General features: G+C 57.3%; 1 protein-coding gene across 1 annotated transcript; it reads left to right on the top strand.

Moving 5' to 3' along the window:
• The first annotated feature begins 11809 nt into the window (after positions 1–11809).
• On the top strand, positions 11810–23142 carry OPRD1 (opioid receptor delta 1). Its single transcript, XM_040588748.1, has 3 exons — positions 11810–12165; positions 18106–18455; positions 19163–23142. The coding sequence occupies exons 1-3, from the start codon at positions 11948–11950 to the stop codon at positions 19696–19698; spliced, it is 1104 nt and encodes a 367-aa protein (XP_040444682.1). The 5' UTR covers positions 11810–11947; the 3' UTR covers positions 19699–23142.
• Positions 23143–23742: the final 600 nt, after the last annotated feature.

Below are 23742 nucleotides of genomic sequence, written 5' to 3'. Positions count from 1 at the left end.
TCTGTGATGTCGCCGAAGCATCTTTCCACCCACTTTGCACCATCCCACCATCTCCCCAGCCACACGCAGCCCCAGCTCATTCCCTCGAGCAAAGAGCACCCCCGGATGGCAGATGTGCCCAAGCTCTGGGTCACCCCAGCCATGCCTGCGCCTCCTTTCTCCAAGGTCCCTGCAAGTTCAAGAACCGAGAGCAACTGGCACCGATGGCTACATTCTTCCAATGAGCCGCCTTGTCTTTCCAAAGTGAAAATATAAATAGCTTGTCCTGTAACGAAGCGATTACCCAGGAGCCGTGCCACCACTGCCAGCCACTCTTAGCAAACCCATTACCCACAGCAGCCAATTTACTCCTGAGTCTGGCAGGGTCAGCAATGTCAGGGAAGCAAATGCTAATTAATTGCACTCTGCAAAGCAGCCTGGCTGAGCATGGCGTGCAATTAGTGAGTTAACTGCAACTGCCACCGTGCTGGGGTTGTGGCTGAAGGGGTGACTGAGCTGCTGTTGTCGGCCGTGCTGGGGAGGGACCGGCTTCGGCTCGGCAATAACTCAGGTCGAGAGCAATAACTTTGTGTCAGGAGCATGCGTGTCATGCTGCAAACATGGGCATCGGCGAGGCCGTGGCACTCTGCGTGTGCACACGCATCCCTTCCGTCCCTGCATCACCCGCTCCGGTCCAGCACCCTTCTCCATCACAAGCTGTCCCCTCCATCGAAGGGACGTGCACCCTCTGCCCAGCCTTTTTGCAGGTAAACGTGATATTTCCTTGGGGCAGGAGAGCTGCTCTGAATATAAAGATTCCTGGTGATAGGCGATGCAGAGCCCCAGGAGGAATCATGTGCTAATGCCCTTACATTGCTGCCGCGGTGAGTCATCCAGGCCCTCCGAGGATCCCGGCTGCGCTTGGATACAGAGGAAGGTAGAAGCACAAGGCGAGAGGAAAAATTGCTCTGCTCATAAGATATCTTGGCTACAGCAAGAAAAAAATATGTCCCCTTGACATCCACCCACAGCTCTGGTCCCAAGGCCGGGGGGAGGAGGGGGTTTGGTGTTTGCTTTCGGGCAGGCGGGGAGAGAGGCTCATTTAGCAGAGAAATGGGAGTACTTAGCCTGGGAACATTTCAAGTCATTAACGGAGCACAATTATTAGTGTTTTTCTTCTCCCCCAGTAGCTGGTATCTCTTTGCAGGCACGGGGAGGATGGGTCTCTCCATGAGGCTGGTTGGAAAAATCCATCCGGGAATCAGGCTGGAACAACACCTTGAAGGCGGTTATGTGCAGAGCTGCCTCCCTTCACCCACGGCAGCATCGCTGCTCCCGCTCGCTCAGCAGCATCCGTGTGGACACGTGCATGTTGCTGCCTCGATGGGGACGGGAGGGTCCTCAGCTCCCTGACAGAGGTTTGCTCCCTGCTGTGCTGTGGGAGACGCACAGCCACATTTGCACGGGAAAGGCAGGTTAAAATCCCAAACAATAAAAGAAACCCCTTAAATCAAGAGTATTTTAGCTAAGCCAACTCCTCCACGAGCCAGGGCTGCTTCCCGAACTGCCTCTGCCTCCGCCAAACTGGGGAGCAAGCAGGGCTTTCCATACCAAACACATCCTTTTCCCCAGTGCTACAGCCAAAACCTTGGGAGGGGAGAAGAAAAAATATATCTGTTTCCAGCCTGTTTTCCTCTCCCCCATAAATAAACCTCTGCTATCGGCACTGCGCTTCCTTTAGCCCAGCGGTTTCATTAAGCATCGGTCATTTAATATTGCTTTTAAATACTTGTATTTGGCTCTCAGCATCTTCACCTGGCTCTGAGCAGGGATGCTGGCATTTTGTGTTTAGAAAATATATATCTATATTTAGATAGGCAGACAGATATATATGGAGGAAGAGCTGTTCCAATCATTAAACCACCGCTTTCAATTTTTCCTTATTACTATCTTTTATTTAACCACAGGCTGGCCTGGCCAACCGCTCCCCAGGGACAGGCCAGCTGAGACCAGCAGGTCTGTGGCCATAAAAGGGTTCTCCAGAAAAACACAACCCCAATCAGATATAATCAGAGAAGAAATCTTCCCTGCAAATGTCTCCCCAAGGCTGTGGCATGTGGGAAGGAGATGGGGACGTGGCCGGGGGGCCGAGGTGGGTGGCTGGAGCTGCATCTGTCCCCGGCAATTTGCTGGGCTGTGGTGGCTTCAGGGAGGAGGAATGGGAGGGAGGAAGGTCCGGCATATCAGCGAGATGCAGGGCGGATTTTAGTGCCTTCCAGAGGAATCACCTCTGATCCGCTGCCTCGGGTTTTGCAGGCTGGAGGAGGGAGAGCTGCCTTTGAAGTTGGGCGAAGCATGAGCAGGAGATGGCCGAGCGCAGCAGCCTTCGCTGGCACTGCTCCTCTTCCTCCAGCCCCTGCCTGCTCCCTGCCTTCGCCCAGCCCTGGAGCAGCACTGCGGCGCTGGCAGCCCCGCCTCGGGATGGCCAAGACCCCATTTAGGGGTGGCCAGCATCCCACTGGGGCTGCAGCTGCTGTGATGCTCACATGCGGGCTCTCACAGCACCAGGAGTTTCCTCCAAGACCCATCACTGATGGGATTCAGCCTGGAGTTTAGGTCACCCCAGCTGGGTTGTGTCTGGGTATCTCCTCTCTGCTAGCAAAGACAGAAACCCGGGTACCAGCACTCCCCGAGGAGCCCCCAGCCCTCACTGGCATTCCCACTCCTTTCCCCAACACCGCTCACTTTTCCCTGGATAACAACACGACCGCAGCAGAACCATGATATCCCCTCCCCCGCTCTCCGGAGGCTCCTGGGAATGCCAGCAGCATCCTGCCCCACAGCTCAGCATCGCTCCCGGCAGCGCTGAGGCAAGCAGGTGGCCGTCTTGGAAAAATACGACGTTGGGCAGCCACCATCTGTGTCCCTTTGGATGGAGGAGGTGCTGCCCTCCCCAGGTGCTCTCCTGAGGCCACTGGGACAAGCCAGGACAGATGGCAGCAGGGATGTGATTTTATCAGCCTGAGAACCAAAGCAAAGCGAAATCCTTCTTGCTGGCAAAGGGCCGGAGGAGGAACCTACTGAGGCAGCCACGGCAGGGGTGGCACTGCCATGGTCACCGACACGCATCTTCTGCAGCTCCCTGGTGAGGGTGGGAAGCTTCATCACCTCGTTTGGAGCTTTGAGGGCAGGTTCCTGCCTCCTGCTCCTCACCAGGCATTTGCATGCATTCACAGCACCTGGGAAAGGAGGATGCGCCAGTGCAACCATGAGAAATGGGGTGAGCCCTCGCCTTGCGGCTGTGTTTGATGCCCAGTGGGGCTGGAGGGACCAGCACCGTAGACACAGAGCTTTCTGTAAGTTCCACTGGTAGTTGCAGCTCCCAAGGAAGAGGCTGAGGACCCCTAAAGCCCCAGCCTGCAGCAATATGAAGACACAGGTAAGGTGGACACCTACATCCAGATGCTTTCAGCCCTTAGCAGCCATCAGGGAGATGTCCATGGGTAGAGAGTGGTCCCTGTGCCTGCATTGCCTGAGGCACCGTGGGGATGAAATGCTTGAGGTAGGGGCAGCAATTCAAAAGAAAACAGCCAACTCAGAAGTGATGTTGTTGGCTCTTCTGCCACAGACCTTGGACAAGCTGGGGGTGAGCTGGGTGGAAAGCGGGTGGCTGGCTGGTGACCAAAGGGCTTTGCCTGGGCTCTGGCCAAGGCTGCGTCCAGCCCAGCTCTGGCTGATCCCAAGCCCCAAGCCCTTCAGAGCTCAATCAAAGCATCAAGGAAAAATCCTGAGCTTTGCTGAGCTTTTTGAAGCGAGTCCTGCCCTGGCCATCACCACTTCTGACAGACAGGACTGAAACCATGCAGGCAAGGGATGCTGCAGCCTGATTCCCTGCAGCAAGTCTCTTCAGGACCTGCTGAGCATCTTTCAAAACCTCCAAGGATCCTGCCACAAACCTGAGCATCACTTTGGGACCTGCTGCCTGTGAGCCCACATTGTGGTGGGGACATGCTGGTCCCCGTTGCTGCCCCATTGACAGGCAGCCACCCTGGGTGGCTGGGTACAGCGAACAGGCTCCCTGCTTGCCAGGAAAAAAGTCTTAATCACGTGTATAAAATACCCCGCAAAGCACCAGTGCTCAATCATATGCCACTGCTTCCCTGACCTTCACCTCTTGGAGCCCTGCAGGGACTGACTGGCACGAAAGCAAAGTGCTGGGCAGAGCGGGATGCTCTTTCTGCAGCTCCTGGTGCTGATGCTTCCAGGTCCAAGCCACCCAAATCTCCATCCTTCATCCCAAACGCAAACCTTAGTCAAACTCTCCTGTGCTTTCCCACCAAGTTTCCACCAAGAGGAGGTTTCCTCTCCTCTCCCAATCCCAAACCAACTCCCAACTCATCCCCCAGACGTTTGGAGGAATGGGAAGAGGCAGAGGGAGAACCGAGCCCTGTGCCCGGAGCAAGAAGCACCAAAGCAGTGCTGGCAGAGAGGAGCTGTGCTGCGCCCCGTGAAGCAGCACGGTTAGAGAGCAGCAGGATTGCAGCTGGGTTAGCGCTGACCTGGATTCACAACATCAAAGATAACACCCGTTCCCTCCCCAGAGGCCCCAGAGCCCCCCGAGGAGGTGAATCAACGGGCTGAACGCCCCCGTATCCATCCCACCCCAGCACTGACTCTGTGGTGGATGTGCCAGTGATGGCTGGGCTGTGGGGATGGTGGGACATGGCGAGAGCCTTCCCCCTGCCCCAGGTGCTGTGTCAGGAAGGTAAAAAGCTGCATAAAAAGTAAGTAATTCGTATGCTGGGAAGGAAAACCGCCTCCTCCAGAACAAGGGTGGTTGGAGGTGGCCCAGGGGGTCCAACCCATGCCTGGCCTGGGTCTAACCCCTGTCCTGTGGCACAGCAACAGGCGCTGGCAGGTCCCCCATCAGACTCATTGGAGATGGACAAACTGACCTTACCCTCTTAGGAAACCCGGCTGTAAAACCCCTGTCCCTTGGTAGTGCAACATGTGTCTGCACACAAGCACATGCACACAGGGTCCTTGCCCCTCCAGCATGTCACGACCAGCCCCAGGCACCAGGACACACAGTCCCCATGTCACAGCAAGTTCCAGGACACACAGTTCCCACATCACAGCAAGCCCCAGGACACACAGTCCCCATGTCACAGAAGTTCCAGGACATGCAGTCCCCGTGTCACAGCCAGAGCCAGGCACCAGGACACTCAGTCCCCGTATCACAGCAGGCACCAGGACATACAGTCCCCATGTCACAGCCAGCCCCAGGACACACAGTCCCTATGTCACTAGGCAGCGGGACATGCAGTCCCCATATCACAGACAGACCCAGGCACCAGGACATACAGTCCTCATGTCACAGCCAGCCCCAGGACACACAGTCCCCATGTCACAGCCTCACAGCATCTCCTCCCTGCCCAGGAAAGCCCAGCCCCAGCCCCTTCGGGGACCCCAGGGCTTACATTCACATCAACTCCCCCCACCAGCAGCTCAAAGCTTTATTTTTCCATCACCGCTCTGGCTGGGAGCAGCATCCCACCCTGGGTCCCCCCTCCCCACGATGGTTCGTTCAGGAGATGACTCACAGGTTGTTAGCGCTCCCGCCACGCATCAGATGGAAAGCGGCGATGCCACCTCGGAGAGCCAGCCGGAGGGGGGGCACAGCCTGGGCTCCCAGCTCCCCAAAATCTGGGGAGATGCTGCCAGTTCCCAATCAATGCTCTATTGTCAGCCAAAGGCGGCAGCACAGGGGGGTGGGGTGGGCGTGAAAATACCTAAATAAGCAACAATCAGGGAAAATAGAAAGCTCCTGTGGGGGTTGAGTCCCCATGGGTGGGGTATGGTGCAGCACCCTTCAGTGCCAGCATGGCTCAGGGAGGCTGGCAGTGCCTGTGAGCCTCATCCCCATCCCTGCTATGGGGCGAAGGATAAGGGTTCAGTAACCCCTCCAATAAAATAAATAATTAGTTTGGAGGCATTTTTCAAGAAAAAGGGATGAACCAGCTGATGCACCCAGCCTGTGGCTGCAAGAACCCTCGGTGCACCCAGCGCTGGGGGTAGCAGGGGGCTTGGGGCAGGCTGGCACTGTCACCAGCTGGAGCCCAGCAAGCAGACAGTCTCCCTCGTGTCCTGGGGACACTAAGAACATCTCAGGGACACCGGTAGCATCACCCCCGGGACACCACTGACCTCCAGCAGAGGGATGGCTGCCCGCAATGTGCCGAGCAGAGAGCTCCCATCCAGCCTCCCGCCCTGGCTCCAACCCCGGCCATCACCCAGGCCACCACCGCTATGTAATACCCAGCCCTCGGAGACAGCCTCCCTGCACACAATGCCGAGGAAGTAATGCTGCAAAACCCCCTCCCTCTCGCCACGCAGCCCCGCATAATGGTGAAGCAGAGAAGAATCTCATCTAATTTTAACTCCCCTGATGGATGGGCTTTGTTCTTTCCCAGCAGCTGCCCCGCCAAGGTATGAAAACACTCAGCTATGTTGATGTAGAAAAACAAAACACACAAATCAGCCCGTTTTCTTCTTCAAGGCCAATTTACCTGGAGTTGTCAGTGGAGGGAGGGGAAGCGATGAGCCCTGGGGAGCCGGGGGAAACAGCCCGGACCTGCAGCTCAGCGGGTACCAGTGTAGTTGGGCTGATGCTCGTGGAGCATCTGGTCCATTCACTCCCTTGCTTGCAAGTCCCAAAACATCTCAGACCTACAGAAAACAGGATGACATTTTCTGCTACAATTCCCCAAAGCGCAATTCTGCTCATGCCCCAGGTCATCCTTCTAAACAAGGGGAGCTTGGAGCAGACCCCCCAAAAAAGTGGTTCACCAGAAGCTGGGCTCCACCTGGGTGCCTCTACCACACTGAGTTTCTCACAGATGCAATGAGGAAGGCAGAAATCCTCCGAGCATATCCATCCCACCTGCCTGAAGGGGCTGACTTAGGGTGGGGTGAATCAGGCCCTGAAGAAGTGTAACAGCAGCTCGGGGCGAGCAGGTGGGGGCTGATAAATCCCGTCTGCAGGGGCAGGTGTATCACACATGTAAGGGATGGAGGGACAGATGGATTTCTGTTTGGGAAGTGGGAGCTGGCATACGGGACTGCCTTCACCACCTCATAACCTAGTCCCTGCCTCTCACTGAGCCTGGTGCTGGTCCCAGCACCCAGCACCCATCTCCTCCCCAGGATGCTCAAAGGGGAACCAGGATCTACGGGGACCATGTGGCTCTGACACAGCCACGCTCAGCCCTTCCCTGCCAGCCTCGTTAATTACAGAGGATTCATTTGGGCACTTTCTTACAGTTTCTTGTGCCTCGCTTTCAATGCAGCCTCCCTGTGGAGCCCATTTGATCTCTGGCTCGGGGAGGGATGTGCCAGGGTCCGTTCCTTGGGGGAGTTCAGGACAGGGCACCCCAGCAGCCCTCCTGCAGCACCCACCAGGTGCAAACAAAACCCTGTTCTTTTTGCACGTGGTTCTCTGGGTGCTGCAGCACCCACCTGGATCTCCAGTCTTGCAGGAGCATAGAAGCTCTCTCCAGCTTCCCATCTTTGACCTGGAAAATCCCAGTGGCTCAGCCTGGGGCCATCCTGTTGAGGCTCCTCCTGAGCAGAAGGAGCTATTTCAGCTGGCTCGGCTCTGCTCAGGTTGCTGTCTGCCCCGCTTAGCCCAGCTGCCTCCTCACATGCTGATCCCCCTCCCAGCTCCTCTTACGCATCCTGCTATTTTTAGGCTTCGCCTGCAGACCCTGCGACGGGTTCGCACCGCTGAGGGCAGACGGCTTTGGCGAGCAGAAGGGAAGGGAGCTGGTGGGCTCGACAGGAGCTGTTGCCTCCCTGTACCATGCTCCTTCCTTCCCCACAGGAGGGCTTGCATTTGCTACCAAGAGCAAAGCTGTGCAAAAAGTCCTCCTCCTGGCAGCATGCAGAGGAAACATTCAGGAAACTTTCCAAGCAGCATCTGATTTTGAATTCTGGTGCTGTGGATTTGTTGAGGAGTTTATTCATTTGCTGCCCCAATGGGGTTATTTTGGCTCCTCTTGAGCACCTGGATATGTGGTGCGCTGTTGCCAGAGCCCCACAAAATGCTTTTGTTGAGGGCAAGTGGAAAAGCAGACAAAGGGATGGAGGAAAAAGGTGTCCACACATGTGGTGTTCCTTGCCTGCGGGTACCATCCAGCACTGGTTCATGCCAGGGTGTTAGGAAGGGTCATGGACAACGATGACACCAAGATGCAGCACTTACGGTGGCATTTCAGTCAGTCCCCACCCCTGCAGTATCGATTCCAGATGCTAAGCTCCAGGTCTGAGCAGTATTTGCCTTGAAAGCAAAACCCTGCACACATAAAAAACCTGCTTGTGTAGCACTGGGAGGCGAGGAAGCGGCACATGAGCTGCAACGCAAGCCAGGGAAAGCCCGTGCATCCAGCACTTGGGGCAGCTCATCTTACCAGAAGCAACACTCAGCCCAGCTGAAAGCCATTGCACCCTGCTGCCCCAGCACCGCTTCTTCACATTTTGGGCAAAAATCCCATAAAAAGGGGAAGCCAAGCACCGGGGAGGGGGAACAAAAATTATATCTTCCACTTTATGCATCACAGCCCTGAATTGTCAGAGGCAGAACTTGAGCTGGCTGCCAAACTAGAAAGTATATCAATATAGAAGTATTTCTGTAATTTTTTATACATTCATATTTCAGTTCTATACCTGGCAGAGCTGCCCTGGCTCCCCGGCTCACACCTTGGCCCTGTGGCTGTCAGCACAAGCCCATCCTGGCGCTGCCAGAGCCCCGGTGCAAGGCTCTTTCCAACAGGACCATGGCAAGACAAGGTGAGCAGCACAGATGGAGGCTTGGTGTCCTCCTGAGTTCAGGAAAATCTTTGGGGGGAAGTCATCTCCCATCGTTTCCTCCTCCATTAACCTCCAGACATTCTCATGGATTTTGACTGAAGTCCTGCCAGAGCAGATTCATAACTCCTGTGTGTTATTTTTATGGCCGTTTTAATTAAAAACAATAAATTCCAGAGGGGAAGGGGGTCTTCCCACAGTGAAATATGCTTTGTTGAGTTTGCAGCCTCTGAGTAAATCAAAACACTGCCATTAGCTACAGCTGTAAATCCCCCGACAGACCCCAGCTTGCCGGGCAGATGAGCAACATGAATTTTCCTCCTTGAGAGCCTCAGCATCGCTGTCACCACCCCAATTTAACACCCCCTCTGCACAGGGGGTGTTTGGAGGGGGTGGGAGAGGGCAGCATCCCCCTGTTATCCAGGTTGTGGAGGAGAAAATACAGGCTAAGACAATGCCACGGAGAACTTCCTAAGAGGAGCAATCCCCTGTAGGAGAGCAAGACTTGACCCAAGATAAAGTGGCATCAATTAAACCCAGGGCTCAGAGAGATGTCCTGGCCGTGCCCTCCTTCCTGCCTGGGGGCTGGCCAGCCCAGAAACGGGGTCAGGACTTGCAGGAGCCATCGCTTCCCTTCTCCTGCTGCACGCACGGTCCTCAGGCTCCATGCACAGCAAAGGGGTGATGCTCTCCCCTCCATCGTGACCTCCTTGCCTCATTTTCCCTGATTTTGGAAACTACATCCATGGCGCTAGCCCAGCGCAGGAGGTGGAGCAGCAACAACTCAATGCAGGCGGATGAGCAGCAAAGCTCTTTAAAGATTTTCCATTTGTTTCATGTATCTGCTGGGTTTATTTTTAACATTCCAGCTGAAAAAAATAAATAAATGCCGGAGAGAGCTGAGCCCAGAGGATGTGTTTGCTGGAACCTGCCAGGATGATTAGTCCTTTGCAGATAACCCCTTGGAATAGTCAGTGCGGGGTCTCTGGCCGCACCAGGAGCCAAGCAAAGGGATGAGCTCTCTTCCAAAGAGCTCCTCAGCCACGCTAAAAGCTATTTTGCAATCCCCGACCCGACGTTTCCCTCCCACCGGGAGCGATCAGCAGCCAGACTGCGTCAGAGCTGTGCACATCAGAGACTCGCCACCTTGCTCTGGGCCTGGGAGGCTGTTATCACCCCGGGAAGGTGTTTAAAGCTGAGGCCTGGATGACACACAGGTGCAGGACGCAGACCCCTGCCCTGCCTGGGCTCTCGGTGCCTCCTTGCAAAACCAGCACAGGAATGGAAACACCCTCCAGGCAGAGAGGCTGATGCATCGCGTCAGGATGCAGAGTGCAGGACCCAAGGCAGATATAGCACATTAAAGCCATCCTCGCGCTCTCCGTTCCTGCCAGTGCCCATCCCACCAGCCCTCCGGGACAAAGCTGGAGCCGCTGCCACCAAAACCCTCACCCTGTGACGGCAGGGACCCACCGCACATCGCTGCTGCCTCCTCGGTCAGCAGCCCAGGAGCTGTTTACCATCTGAACCATCAGATGAATGAAAAGCTATTAATTCCCTCCTAGGCATTTTGATGAGGCTCTTGATGAAATATCTGGATGCTTCGACACTGCAGGAGTTTTGTGCTGGCAGAGCACTACGCAGACTGAAAACCCCATCTCCAGGGTTGAACCAGCTGCTGGCCTTTCCTCCACGTCCTGCATCCACTGCTCCATCCCTCCTGAGCTGAAAGCTCCCCAGATCACAGCAAACCATCCTCCCCAATCGAGCCTGCTCTGTCCCAGGGCGCAGGGCAACGGATGAATCTGTCCCCAAAGCAAAGAGGCGATGGAGTCACCCCAAATGTGGGTTCCCACAGCCCCTGGGTCTCCAGGAAAAATTAAGGCTCCTGCCTCTCTGCTTTGCAGACTCTGAAAGGGGGAAGAACTGCCAGAGGAGTGGGGGTCCTGCCCCAAGGATGCATTCTTGGTAAGGGGAGGGTGACGCTCAGCATCCCACGGAGCAGGTGGCACAGATGGGTCTGTGTTTGCACCCGCACCTTGCAGCATCCCCCTAAATCCCTCACCCTGCAGCAGCACCCCTCCTTCTCCCCCCCAGCACCCCTCCTTATCACCCCCAGTGTTGCTCCCCCAGTCTCTCTTCAGCATTTCCCCCAAACCCCTCACCCCACAGCAACACCCCAGACCCCCACCCCACTGCCCCATCAAACCTCCCCCACAGCATCCCTCCTGACCCCCGTTGCAACATCCCCCCAAACCTCAGCATCCCACAGACCCCCCACCCTAGAGCATATGGGGGGAGAGAAGGAGGGGGAGAAAAAGCACGGCGGGGAGGGGGGGGGGGGGCGGAATTGGGGAGACTCCAGCTTTGCTTTGAGGACAAGGGGATGTTTGCACACTCCCCCCCCCACTTTCCAGACAAAGAAAATCTGAAACAGCTGTAGCACGGAGATACATCGTGCTCCCCCTCAAGCCCGGCTCCCCCGAGATGCTCGGGGCCGCCCCTGCAGCCCCCCCGGCAGGGAAGGTGGCAGGCAGGGATGGGGGGCAGGCAGGGATGGGGGCGGGGGGCGGAGGCAGGGGCTGGGAGGGCATGGCCCGGCAGGGAGACGAGACAGGCGGAGGGGAGGGGGGACGGAGGGGGAGAAAGGCAGGAACGGAGGGATGGGGGGAGGCAGGCAGGGCCGGGGGGCACGGGTGGGAAGCAGGGGGTGCAGGCTGGGAGCAGGGGGGCTGCAGGTAGGGACCGGGGGGGTGCAGGGGGGCTGCAGGTAGGGACCGGGTGGGCATAGGGAGTGCTGCAGGCAGGGAGCAGGGGGTGCAGGGGGGCTGCAGGCAGGGAGCGGGGGGCTGCAGGGGGGCTGCAGGCAGGGAGCCGCTGGCGGGCGGGGGGAGGCAGGGCGGGGGGAGGCAGGCAGGGAGTGGGGGGGAGGCGGGCAGGGCCACCCCCGGCCCCACGTGGCTCGGGGGACACGTCGGTTTATAAGGCGGGAGCGGCCGCCGCGCGGGTGCGGGAGGCGGCGGCTCTGGCGGCAGCGGGACTCGAACCCGCGGAGCTCGGATGCGCCTGGCAGCCACGGCGGGGCCGCGGCCACCCAGGGGCCATGGAGCTGCCCACGGCGCTGCCCACGGCTGCCGGTACCGCCTGGGGCAACGGCTCCGCCTGGGCCCCCCTGCCCGGCCAGGGGGCCAACGACACGGGGCCACCGCGGGCCAAGAACGCCACCTCCATCCTCATCGCCATCGTCATCACCGCGCTCTACTCCGTGGTGTGCGTGGTCGGGCTGCTGGGCAACGTCCTGGTGATGTACGGCATCGTCAGGTGAGAGCGGGCACCCCGCGCCCTCCGCCGTGTGGGGGAGGGTGTGAAACAGGCGAGCGAGGGGCCTGGGGTGGGCTGGGGGTGAGAGCGGAGCGTGTGCGGGAGCTGGGTGTGCGCCTCGGGTGGGCATGCATCGAGTGTGAGCCGGCAGCCAGAGCCAGTGTGCACCATGTGCGAGGTGTGAGATGGCAGCAGAAGTGAGTGTGGCCCAGGACGGGATGTGCACCAGGGGCAAGTGTGCACCAGGGGCGTGACAGCAGCAGGAGCGAGTGTGCACCAGGACTGAGCGTGTTCCACGTGTGACAGCAGCAGGAGCGAGTGTGCACCAGGACTGAGCGTGTTCCACGTGTGACAGCAGCAGGAGCGAGTGTGCACCAGGACTGAGCGTGTCCCACGTGTGACAGCAGCAGGAGCGAGCGTGCACCAGGACTGAGCGTGTTCCACGTGTGACAGCAGCAGGAGCGAGCGTGCACCAGGACTGAGCGTGTTCCACGTGTGACAGCAGCAGGAGCGAGTGTGCACCAGGACTGAGCGTGTCCCATGTGTGACAGCGCAGCAGCGAGGGTGGGTGTGCACTGGCTGCGTGTGAGCAGGTGGTATGGGTGTACCTGATGGCTGTGATGTGCGTGTGACCGGCAAGCACACACATGTAGGTGGGATGTCCACCCCAAAAAAAGGAAAAAGCAAAAGGAAAAAGCAAAGACGGCACGTGCACAAAGCAGCATGGGGGGTGCACGGGAGCTGGTGGCTGGGGAGGAGCTGGGGGACACACCCCGACCCCAGCAGCCGCCTGGTCCTCGGCCCTGTGTGGGAGTGGGGGTTGAGGAGCCGCAGGGGTGGTCACACTGCGGCTGGGGGAGGCGAGAGGCTGGTGGGGGATTTCTTTCCGACATGCAAATGCCACCGTTGAGAGTTGCGGTGTCTGCAGGGAGGCCCCCGAGCCCCACCCCCCCCCAGCCCAAGGAGAGGATCTGGGGGGTCCCACCAGTACCTACCCTGCTCCATCAATGGGACCCGAGATGCGCAGAGCGTGGATTACCCACTCCAGCCCATTCCTGGCTCCACCGCAAGCTCGTGCTTGTGCCGTCGGCAGCTCCCAGCCGGCTGACTCCTGCTTTTCTCTAACAAAGAGCAGGACCCGCATCGCCCACCCCCAGCTCGCACCACGGCTGAGCTGTCCCCCGGCGCCCCAGCACGACCTACCGGCTCCAGCACAGAGACACCCACCCGTGTCCCAGGGGATGCTGAACCCCGCTTTGGCTCTGTCCGGCATGGCAGCGGGGAAGCAGGCACCGGAGCAGGACCTTGGCTGGCAGAGGCACCTCTGCTGAGGCTATCCCTGGGCAGGGAGGGGGTCTGGTGGGTGTCTGCACCCCAGGACAAGCAACCCACCTCCTCAGACAGGGCAGGGCGAGACGCTGCTGCACCCAGCCCGGGGTGCGACATTCCCGGCCCCTATGAGCCCTTTTGTCCGAGCCGCTGGTTGATCCTGTCTGGGTAAGACGGGTTGATGTGGCCGAGGCTGCTGTTAATATGGGGAAATCGATGTGTTGCAGACCACAGACCACCACCGGCAGCGAGGAAGCACGGACCCCCCCATGGCCCCCGGGCCCTGCCGGCAGTGGAGGCAGGAGCCATGCTCGCCATCACTGCGCTGCGGTGACCACGCAGAGACTTCACCCCCTCCAGCCTGGCAGGAGGGAGCACTCTCACTGGGTGCCTGGGCTCCACAGCGCTGAGGGGGGGCTTATCCTGGGCCCCCCAGGATTCATGGGGTTAACCCCAATTCCCATCACCCCAGGGGTTGCTGTAACTCCAGCTGGGGCCAAAACCCTGGGGCCAAGCCAGAGCTTGTGGATGGATTTAGGCAAACCCCCCATTTTTAACCATTTCCACCACCACCCCAGCACTCTCAGTCCGTAGCAATCATTACCGGAGGTCAGCATGGCCCGGCACTGCCTGTGCACGAAATAAATGCCGTGACTCACCGGCGGGGAAGGAAACCAGCCCCGAACGTGCCCACGAGCTGCACCAGGCTGCCCATCACCCTTGCAGCAGGTCCGCCACCCCTGGCTCTTGGGTTGCTCTGGTACTTGTAACCATTGGAGAGGGTGGGCGATGGGCAGTGGGATGGGGGTGTCACTTGCTGACCCCACCTGACACCAGACGGGATTTTTCATCCACTCGAAGGGGCTTTAAAAATCAACCCTCGTCTAAAAAAAGCAGATTAATGTAATCATGGCAGAGACATACGCCACGTACAGTGTCATGGTGAAGGATGTATGTTATTAGACCCCCTCCAGCTGGTTCTGCTCCGTGAGGAAAAGAAAAGGCATTTTAAAGAGAAAGCTTTAATGTGGTACAAACAACATCCTCCCTATTAACTCACTGAGTAACCTAATGTTACCCGTGCTTTAGAAAGCCTGACTCTACAGCTTCCACACATCCCGAGAGGGGCAGAGTTTCTTGTCCCCCAGTTTCTGACCCACCAGCTGATGCTGGAATTAAACACGTCTCCCAAGGAATGAAGAAACGTTCCTCAGAGCCGTGGGGCAGGAGGGGCTGGCCGAGCCTGCTGGGCATTTCACAGTGCTTCGCTGGCCGAGTCGCTCACGTCGCAGGGATCGGGCCAGGACTAGGTAGGCTCCGCTAGGGAAACCTGTGTCCATGCAGGATAGGGCTGTGGGATGGGAGCAGCTCGGATTCAGAGCTTGCAGCCTGCAAGCACGGCTGGAGCGTGTCCTGCAGGGCTCAGGGTCCCTGGGGATGCGGTGCTGAGGATGCCGCAGAGTCCGTGCATGCCAGGGAGCAGGCAGACGCAGGACCCTGCTCCAGGGCCCCCAGCTGAGCTCCCCAGACAGACACCCAGCACCACAGAGAGCCGAGCACAGCTGAAACCCAAAGCACTCCTTGCTCTGAGCTGCCAACAATCAGCCAGGCGCCCAGAGGAGCTCAGCACCCTTTGACAGCAGCGCAGCCGGCAGCTCTGACAGCGACCAGCACTGCAATTACCACTGCATGGTCAGGCGTTTTTAAAAATACCCCTGGAAGCAATTTGCAGCTGCAAGCTCGGGCTTGCAAGTGCCCACGTCCCCGCAGAGCCCATCAGCCCCCCGCCAGCTCCCACACAGGCTGCGAGGGCATCCCTTTGCTGGGCGCAGGATTTGTTGAGCCAGGCTCCTTAAGGCAACAGCTTTTAGCAGCTCCAGGAGTTTTGCGAGTGGTTTCTTTCACTTATTTATTTTCCAAGAGGTTTGGAGACCTCTAAGAGGGTCCCTACCTGGGAGTCCAGATGACGGCATCGCTGTTGGCATGCAGAGCTGCCCTGCGCTTGCTCCGGCCCCTCCAGCTCCATCTCCGTCAACACCTTCCAGATTGTTTCGTTCAAGTGCGTAACTTCCCAATCAAGGCACTTGCTTAATTGCGATGGGTTTGGCAGCCTGGGGAGCTCCATCAGCAGAAGCAGCCGGTTTGCTCTGCTGCCGGTGACAAACCTCTTTCCTGGAGCAGCAGCTTTGTCTGCAGCTCTGGGGGCGTCACCAGGCTGGACCCCCCACCCCGTGCAGTGGGTTTGACCCTCAGTCCCAGAGCGGGATGAATCCTGCACTGAAACCCCAGTTCCAGGGGCTAAATTGTCATCCCCATCATCCCAGTCATCCCCATCCCTTCACCAGCACAGCCCCATCCTGCCTGGGGAGGGGGCTACAGCACTGCGCAGCCCCCCCTTCCCCCCCCCCCCCCCCCTCCCCCTCCAGCACAGCTGGCAGGGGCTTGGGGAAGTGCTTACCCAGCATGGCCGAGCACGCCTGGCAGAGCATGGCATAAATCACCGATTTTTTCCAGAGACCAAAGAAGTGTGAATCTACCTGAAACGACTATTTTTTTAATCTAGGCGAGGTAAAAACCTAACAATAAGACAAATCCTCAGCTTGTTGTTTAACCTGGAATTAGGCTTTTCTAGGAGATGCATTTGCAAAACAGCTTGGGAAAGTAACACTAAAGAGAACTGAAAAGGACTTTTCAAGGAAAAGACACTTTTAATGCCATATTAAAAATAAACCCAAAAAAAGTTCAACTGAAATATTTCCACCCTTGGGCAAGGGGCTGCCGTTTGCAGCCAAGGCGAAGGAGAAGGGAACGCTCTTGGAGCTGGGTGCCCATCCAAGCTGCTCTTGTCTCCCAGAGATAAATGGTTTTTTGTAGCTTCCATCTTCTGATTCTACTGACAGCGCAACCCAGTGGGTCTGTGTCCCCACCAGTGCGCTCTCCTGACCCTGCTGGGATGGATGGATGGATGAAGGGGCTGGATACCAGGGGATGGATGCTGGGGCTCTTTCCTACAGCAGCGTGCTCTCCGGCCAGGGCAGCAGAGCAACAGCCATCTGAGATGGGAGCTACTCAAGCCCCTCACCCCAGTTTACCCGCCAGACCCCCCCACACGATGGGGTCCTTCTATATGAGCTGTGCCAGTCACCTTGTCACCTGGCAGGCAAGGGGTTGCCTCCCCCCATGCACCGGGGCTGAATTCAGCCCCCCTCTGTCTAGGGCTGAACCCCACCCCGGGGGTGCTACAGGCAGGTTTAGCCATGCATGGCAACGCTCGTGTTCAAACTGACACTTTTGTTAATTAATTAGGGTGCATCTAAGCACGCTCAGGGCTGTGGAGGATGCTCTGAGCAACGGGGACTTGCTGGAAGCGAGCGCAAGGAAAGGGTTTGAGCCGCTGGTGTCACCCTGCCCACAGTCTAGCAAACAACTGGGGGCTGCTGCAGAGCCCCCCCAACCCAACCCAAACACACTGCCCTTTGGGGACCCCCGCCAGCCCCTCGGCAGCAGGGATGCGCATCCATTTTTCAACCCAGCCACACCATTCAAAGCATCGCCTTGAGCCACACCTGTGGGGCTGGATGCTCCAAGGACCCACCCCCACCCCCACCCGCCCTGGCACCCACCAGAACTGTGCCTCATCCCTTCAGGAAGGGTTTCAGTGCTCAGGACCGGCTGTTTTACCATGATATGACGAGGGCTGGAGCCGGCACACCAGCCACAGGCGGCTGCAGCCCTTGCTGAGCACCCCGGGGAAAGCAGCACTGTGCCCCTGAGCCGCGGATGGTGACCGAGGCTTCCCCAAAGGCTCCGGAGCTGGAGCCTGGCTAATTGGGCTGCTTCCAGATGGCCTGTTTCCGAGGGTCATCGATCCAATTTCTGCAAGTAAACTCGACAGGGAAGCAAGCTAGATAATCACGATTTACTGGGTGGAAAATCAGATAAAGGAAGTTTCGGGAGGTAAAGGACATTGTGCAACTGATTCAGGGAAATGGAGTAAATCGATTTAGTTGGAGAAGTGACTTCTCTGAAAATTTCTTCAGATTTGCTTGGAATAAAGACGGCCACAGGAATAAGTGTCACCTCCCTGGCAGGGTAAGGGATAACCACTTCGGAAGGGTCCAGGTACCAGGGCTTCAACCCACACTAAAACCATGCACGGACACAAGGACTTTCTCAACATGGTCCCTGGTCCACCTGGAAAGGTGCTGAGCACACCAGCGGCGCAGAAGGGCACGTCACAAGCACGTGCCTTTGCCCACCGAGGGCGATGGCACCTTACGAGCAGCCAGGCTGTGACCCCTCCTCGTCACACTGAGCGTGCACGTGCTTTGGATCACAGAGTCATTTAGGCTGGAGAAGACCCAGCACTGCTGAGCCCACCACTAAACCACGTCCCTGAGCACCACATCTACACGTCTTTTAAATACCCCCAGGGATGGTGACTCAACCGTGTCCCTGGGTAGCCTGTTCCCATGCTTGACCACCCTTTTGGTGAAGAAATTTGTCTTAACACCCAACCTAAACCTCCCCTGGGCAACCCAAGGCCGTTTCCTTGGGCATGGTAAGCCAGCCCTGACCACATGTCACAGCTCCCTTCTCTGCCACCCCCAGGTACACCAAGATGAAGACAGCCACCAACATCTACATCTTCAACCTGGCCCTGGCAGATGCGCTGGCCACCAGCACACTGCCCTTCCAGAGCGCCAAGTACCTGATGGAGACCTGGCCCTTTGGGGAGCTGCTCTGCAAAGTTGTGCTCTCCATTGACTACTACAACATGTTCACCAGTATCTTCACCCTCACCATGATGAGTGTGGACCGCTACGTCGCTGTGTGCCACCCAGTCAAGGCCCTGGACTTCCGCACACCAGCCAAGGCCAAGGTCATCAATGTCTGCATCTGGGTGCTTTCCTCCCTCATCGGTGTGCCCATCATGGCCATGGCGGTCACCAAGTCAAAAGGCAAGTGACTTCTGGAAAAGGTCCCCTCCTGTCCCATCTGTCCATCCCGGGGGGGAGCTGGCAAACCCAAGCCACCGGTTCCTGCAGCAGGTGGGAGCGCAGTGATGGGCACCCCTCTGTGGGACCATAGCATGTCCTGCCATGGAATACTCGGCACAGTGTTATTTTCTGTCTTGGCTTCAAAGGCTGGAAACTGTTCCAGAAATTGTCCTCCCCCCTTCCCTACCTCCAGTCCAACCAGTGCCTCTCCCCAGCTCCTGGGTTGCAAATCAGGAGCCTAAAAACCCCCGCAGTGGTATCGCAAAGACCCCAGCTGGCCCACGCTGAGATCCGCAGCTCCTGTGTGAGGACACCAGCCCTCGGCTGCTGGGAAAGTTCTGGGCGTCTTGGGGAAGTGGGCAGGTTTCAGTGGAAGGTGACATGGGGATGTGACCACCACAGTGGTTGGGAGGAGACAGCATGGGGATGGCCCAGGAGGCTCTGCAGGGAACAAGTCCCTGGGTCACTGCACCCACTGCATCCTCTCGGCACCCCGGGGCTGGTGGCACAAAGCTCCTGGGGGGGTCTCTGCAGAAAGCTGGCGGGTGGGCATGGCTCTCCTTGTGTTTCTAACAAGCATGGACATGCCCAGCCGTGACCGATCAGAAGGCAGGCAGTATTCACAGCAGACACTCCACCAGCTCCCTCTCTCATCATCTTCTCTCCCACAGATGGGATGGTGCTGTGCACGCTCCAGTTTCCCGATCCTCCCATCTACTGGGACACCGTGACCAAGATCTGTGTCTTCATCTTCGCCTTCATGGTGCCCATCTTGGTCATCACCATCTGCTATGGGCTGATGATCCTTCGCCTGAAGAGCGTCCGCCTCCTCTCGGGCTCCAAGGAGAAGGACCGCAACCTGCGGCGCATCACGCGCATGGTGCTGGTGGTGGTGGCAGCCTTCATCATCTGTTGGACACCCATCCACATCTTCGTCATCGTCTGGACGCTGGTGGACATAGATAAGAAGAACCCCTACGTGGTGGCCAGCCTGCACTTCTGCATTGCCCTGGGTTACACCAACAGCAGCCTCAACCCCGTCCTTTATGCTTTCCTGGATGAAAATTTCAAGAGGTGTTTCCGAGAGTTTTGCCTGCCTTTCCGAGCCCGCGTGGACCAGAACAGCTTCTCCCGCGCCAGAAACACCACGCGGGAGCGGGTCTCCACCTGCACACCTTCCGAAGCTCGCAACAAGCCAGCATGACTAGACGTGGGCAGCTTCCAGCGGGGCTGCCAGGACCACGGAGGGGACGACCTGCGCTCAGAAGTGACCCAGGTCACCACCACGGAGCTCTAGCAGGGTGGTGACCTGGGTGCTGCTCGATAACGCCGCTGGGTTTAAGTTCAGACTGACAGCAAGTGACTGCAAAGACTTTTTTCATCCTGGAAAACCAGGGATGGGGGAATCGGGACCCCCCCAGGCAATGTGGGGAGAGGACCAAAACAAGAGACAACCTGGGCAGGGCTGCCCTGCTGCTGGTCCCACCGTGGCTGGGGACAGTCGGCAGCCCCGTACACCCAACGAGGCCTGTCACCCTCCAACACATGGCTACTGGCAAAGCCTACGCGTCCTGGGACGCCGTGACTGCAACGACCACCTGCTTCTCCTGCATGGGCCAAGGTAGCACCACAGCCCGTGGCAAGAGGGGAAATGCTCCCCTGGCAGAAGCAGACTGTGCCAGGGGGTGATGCCACATCACGGGGCCTCGCTCCATCCCCCCCTGAGCTGTGTCTGGTTGTTTTGTACAACCAGAGATGGGAAGAGAAAACAACACCACTTCAGAGACACTGTTATCAAAGAGCCCCAGATCCACAGGAAAAAATTTACTGGAGTTCTTCAAACAGGGACTGCCTCCAGAGGACAACTTTCTACTATTAACGTCATTACTGTATTATTTAGAAACCTCTGGCCGCAGCCAGGGCAGCCCCAGACACAGATGTGATAATGGGAATATGGATACACGGCCAGGGGCTGGGTAGAGGGATGGAGCAGGACACATCCCAAGCCCAGCCCGTGTCCACGTGCCAGTGCCAAGTTCCCCTGGCCCAGCATCCATCAGGGCGACAGGGAAACCACTTCCTCGCCCGTCTGCCTCCGAAGACATTAAGGCTGAGAAAGATCTCATTAAGGGAGCAATTCATGTGAATTTGAGGAGTTTCTCGCAGTGCTAAAGCAATTAGGATGGGCTAACGGGCGGTGCTGGGAGGGCTCTCTCCCCTGCCTGCCGGGTGAAGGATGAGCAGTAGCACTGCCCCAATTTCCTTTGGCAAAGCCAAAAAGGATAGGGTTTTTTTTTAGAAGAAGATGGGAAAAACATCACCATCATTTCATAGTTTCCCAAGCAAAGACAGATGTCATACAAGCACTGGGAAAGGACCCACCACCCACAAGAGGCACAGATTTTGGGATTTCATGCTCAGCACTCATCTGGTCGGAGCAGCCATCCCTCCGAAGAGGCAGCCGAGCTCCAAGGCAGCACATCCTGCGGGAGCCACCGGCCAGGGACCTCTGGACCACATTACCTGCTGCTAAACAATGACTGATGGGTCCTCCCAGCCTTCCGCTCACTGAATCCCCCGTGCTGGCTGCCAGCAGCATCCGGGAGCCACAGCTTTTCCTTCCTCTCACCTTCCCACCACTGTGGCTGCAACTGGGAGGTCAAACAGCCGGAAGAGGAGGAGGAGGCGGTGGCTCGGAGGGAGCCATAATAGCATTTATTGGACAAATTGATGCAGCTGGAGGAAGCAGGCCAGTGCCTGGGTGCACCTGGGGCTCGTGGGCTGGATGGAGAGCCTGGGCTGCATCTCTGGTTTTTCCAGTTGCATCAATTTAGCCTAATAAAGGCCATTACCTCTCCTTACCAGCCCTACCTTTCTCCAGAGCCTGTGGAAATTGCAGCCTCCCTGTTAGGAAGGCAGAGCTGATGAGGCAGCCAAAACCAATTTCTTTTTCAAAGGAACCAAATAAGGTGAAATTGCCCATCTGGATCTCGAATCAATTGCTGCCGAAGCACACGAGCCATCCCCTTGTCTGCCTGCCCCTGTCACCCTGCCCCGAGCAAAAGCATCTGGCTTGGTGTTGCGTCAGCCAGGAGACCTCCACCTCCCACCCAGGGCTCCTCTGGATCCCTTTGCAGGCACGGATGGAGTCCTGGACCACCAGCAGAGCCACGCTTGGTCTCCTCGTCCCCTGCCACTGCAAGCTTGGCTGCTTGTGGAGCATGGAGCATCGGGTGCAGGAGGGCGAGCAGGACAGGCTCTGGGGCAGGAATTGGGGGAGACCCCCAGGGTCCTACAAGGCTGAGCTTCAGCTCTATGGGAAGAGAGACTAAGGTGTCCAGAAGGAGTTGGAGACCACCTTTCAGCTCTCCACCTCCACCCACCCTGGGGGCAAAGCCCTCAGCAGCATGTGGTGGGAACGGCTCTCGGTCTGGAGCTGGTTCATGGTGAGGTCTTGGCAATGGTGGGGGTCCCACCAGGGCTGGGTGTCCCCACAGGGGTGGAATGTCCCACTCTGGACCAGGACATCTTGGTTTTCACTCCAGGATTCAGCATGAAGCTGAATTCCAGCTTGATATCTTAATCTGGGGGGTACCCCCCAAAAATGTGATGATTCAAAATCATTGACCTCTTCACTCACCTTGGCCAGTGTCTCAGTGTCTCCTAGAGATACCAACGCCATGATCCAGGCCGGTAAAGGCACGAAGGACAGCAGAGTTCCCAACCACAGCAGCAGTGTTGCTGAGAGCACAGCGAAGAAACTGGGGGACATGGGGGAGAGGAACCCCATCAACCGTGGATGGGGCATCTCTGCCGCAGCGCAACATGCTGTCATGTTGGGGGGGTCCAAGCTGCAAGTGCTGGGGGCTGCAGGATGGCTTGGGACTCCACAGGCAGCTTGGCCACCTCCCAAATCTCAGCCACCCCATTTCCCATCCCCACGGGGCCTTTTTTCCATCTGCCAAATTCTCAGCTTGCTGGGATGTGTGCCTGCAATGGCCTTAAAGCAGGTTAAAAGGCTTCAAGCCATTATTTTTTAAATACAGCCACGCTTGGGCAGAACTCGGAGCCCAGGACATGGGATCGTGGCTTTTCTTAGCTTAGGTTTTTCTGAAGAATAATAAAAAGGAATATTCCTGGGGGAAAAGGGGACGCTGATGGCAAACACTGTGCCGGAGCCCTTGCAATGACACGGCCCCAGAGCATCACCCACCTGCCTGTTCCAGCAGCATTTGAGGGCTGGTCTGGCCTCTCCCCACAACAGCAACCCCCCCCCCCCAGCTCCACCAGCCCCTCGTTCAGGCTGGGAGCACAGGGTCAAATCCCGACCCAGGGAAACACCACTGGGAGCTTCTATCTGCCCGTGCAGGGCCGTGCCGCAGCTGGGATGCTTGGAGGGCACTCTGTATACTTATATATATATTTAGATATATGTATATCTCTCTGTCTATAGCTGTATGAAATTCAAGTGACCCCAGGTCACCCCAGCCCACCCTGCTATAGCAGACCCTGCTACTCTGTGTGATGGAGCTCAGGCTCCTGCGGGGTCCGCAGCACCGACTGGAACCTCGCAAAGAGCTTCAGCTGGTACCTCCAGCTCCAGCCCTCGCGATTCTGGGCTTTTGATGGCATTTCTGTATAGGAACGATGCTTTCTAAAAAACTAAATAAAACAAGAGATAGCAAGCAGTTTCCAGCTCTCGACTCTCAGGGTGATGTTCGGGGAGTGATGGGAGAGGAACCTCTAAATTCAAGTTTTAAAGACCCCCATACCAGGAAAAACCCACCTTTGTGAAACAGGGAGTCTCTTTAGCCGGGATTATTTTGCCAGCACCGATAACCAAAAGCCTTTGCACTGCACCAGCGGCACGTGAGGGGGTCCTCTGCTGCCGGTCGTCCAGATAGTTTTATTTCAATAGCCCAGCAGCTCAAATCCTGGCCCAAATTACATTTGTAATTTAAATGCTAATGAGGATTTAGTGAAAATCCAACGGAAAGGGGTGTTGGAGCCTGTAACTCCATTCCCACTTAATGAGACTTTGGATGTCAAAGTATTTATTGCTTCTGCCGTGTCAGTTTGTGGTGTTTTGTGAGTTCCCAAAGAACGGCAAAACCGCAAAGATGTTTTGGGTGGATGCGAAAAACCAGACTTCCCACCTGGAGATGATTTCTAGCAGGGTCATCGCTGCTCCAGCACTGCTCCAAGACCCTTCTCCATCATCCAGCACCCTCGGGAACCGAAGCTGGGC

Source organism: Falco naumanni, chromosome 3, assembly GCF_017639655.2.
Source record: "Falco naumanni isolate bFalNau1 chromosome 3, bFalNau1.pat, whole genome shotgun sequence".
Lineage (NCBI taxonomy): Eukaryota > Metazoa > Chordata > Aves > Falconiformes > Falconidae > Falco > Falco naumanni.
Note: the sequence above shows the minus strand (reverse complement) of the source record. Positions and strands in the feature narration are given on the sequence as shown.

Bases quoted from the DNA above. Each gene is read 5' to 3' on its own strand.
- OPRD1 (XM_040588748.1), top strand. From the start codon at position 11,948: ATGGAGCTGCCCACGGCGCTGCCCACGGCTGCCGGTACCGCCTGGGGC. The intron at 12,166-18,105 runs GTGAGAGCGGGC...TGCCACCCCCAG, and splicing joins GTGATGTACGGCATCGTCAG to GTACACCAAGATGAAGACAG. The intron at 18,456-19,162 runs GCAAGTGACTTC...TCTTCTCTCCCA, and splicing joins GGCGGTCACCAAGTCAAAAG to CAGATGGGATGGTGCTGTGC.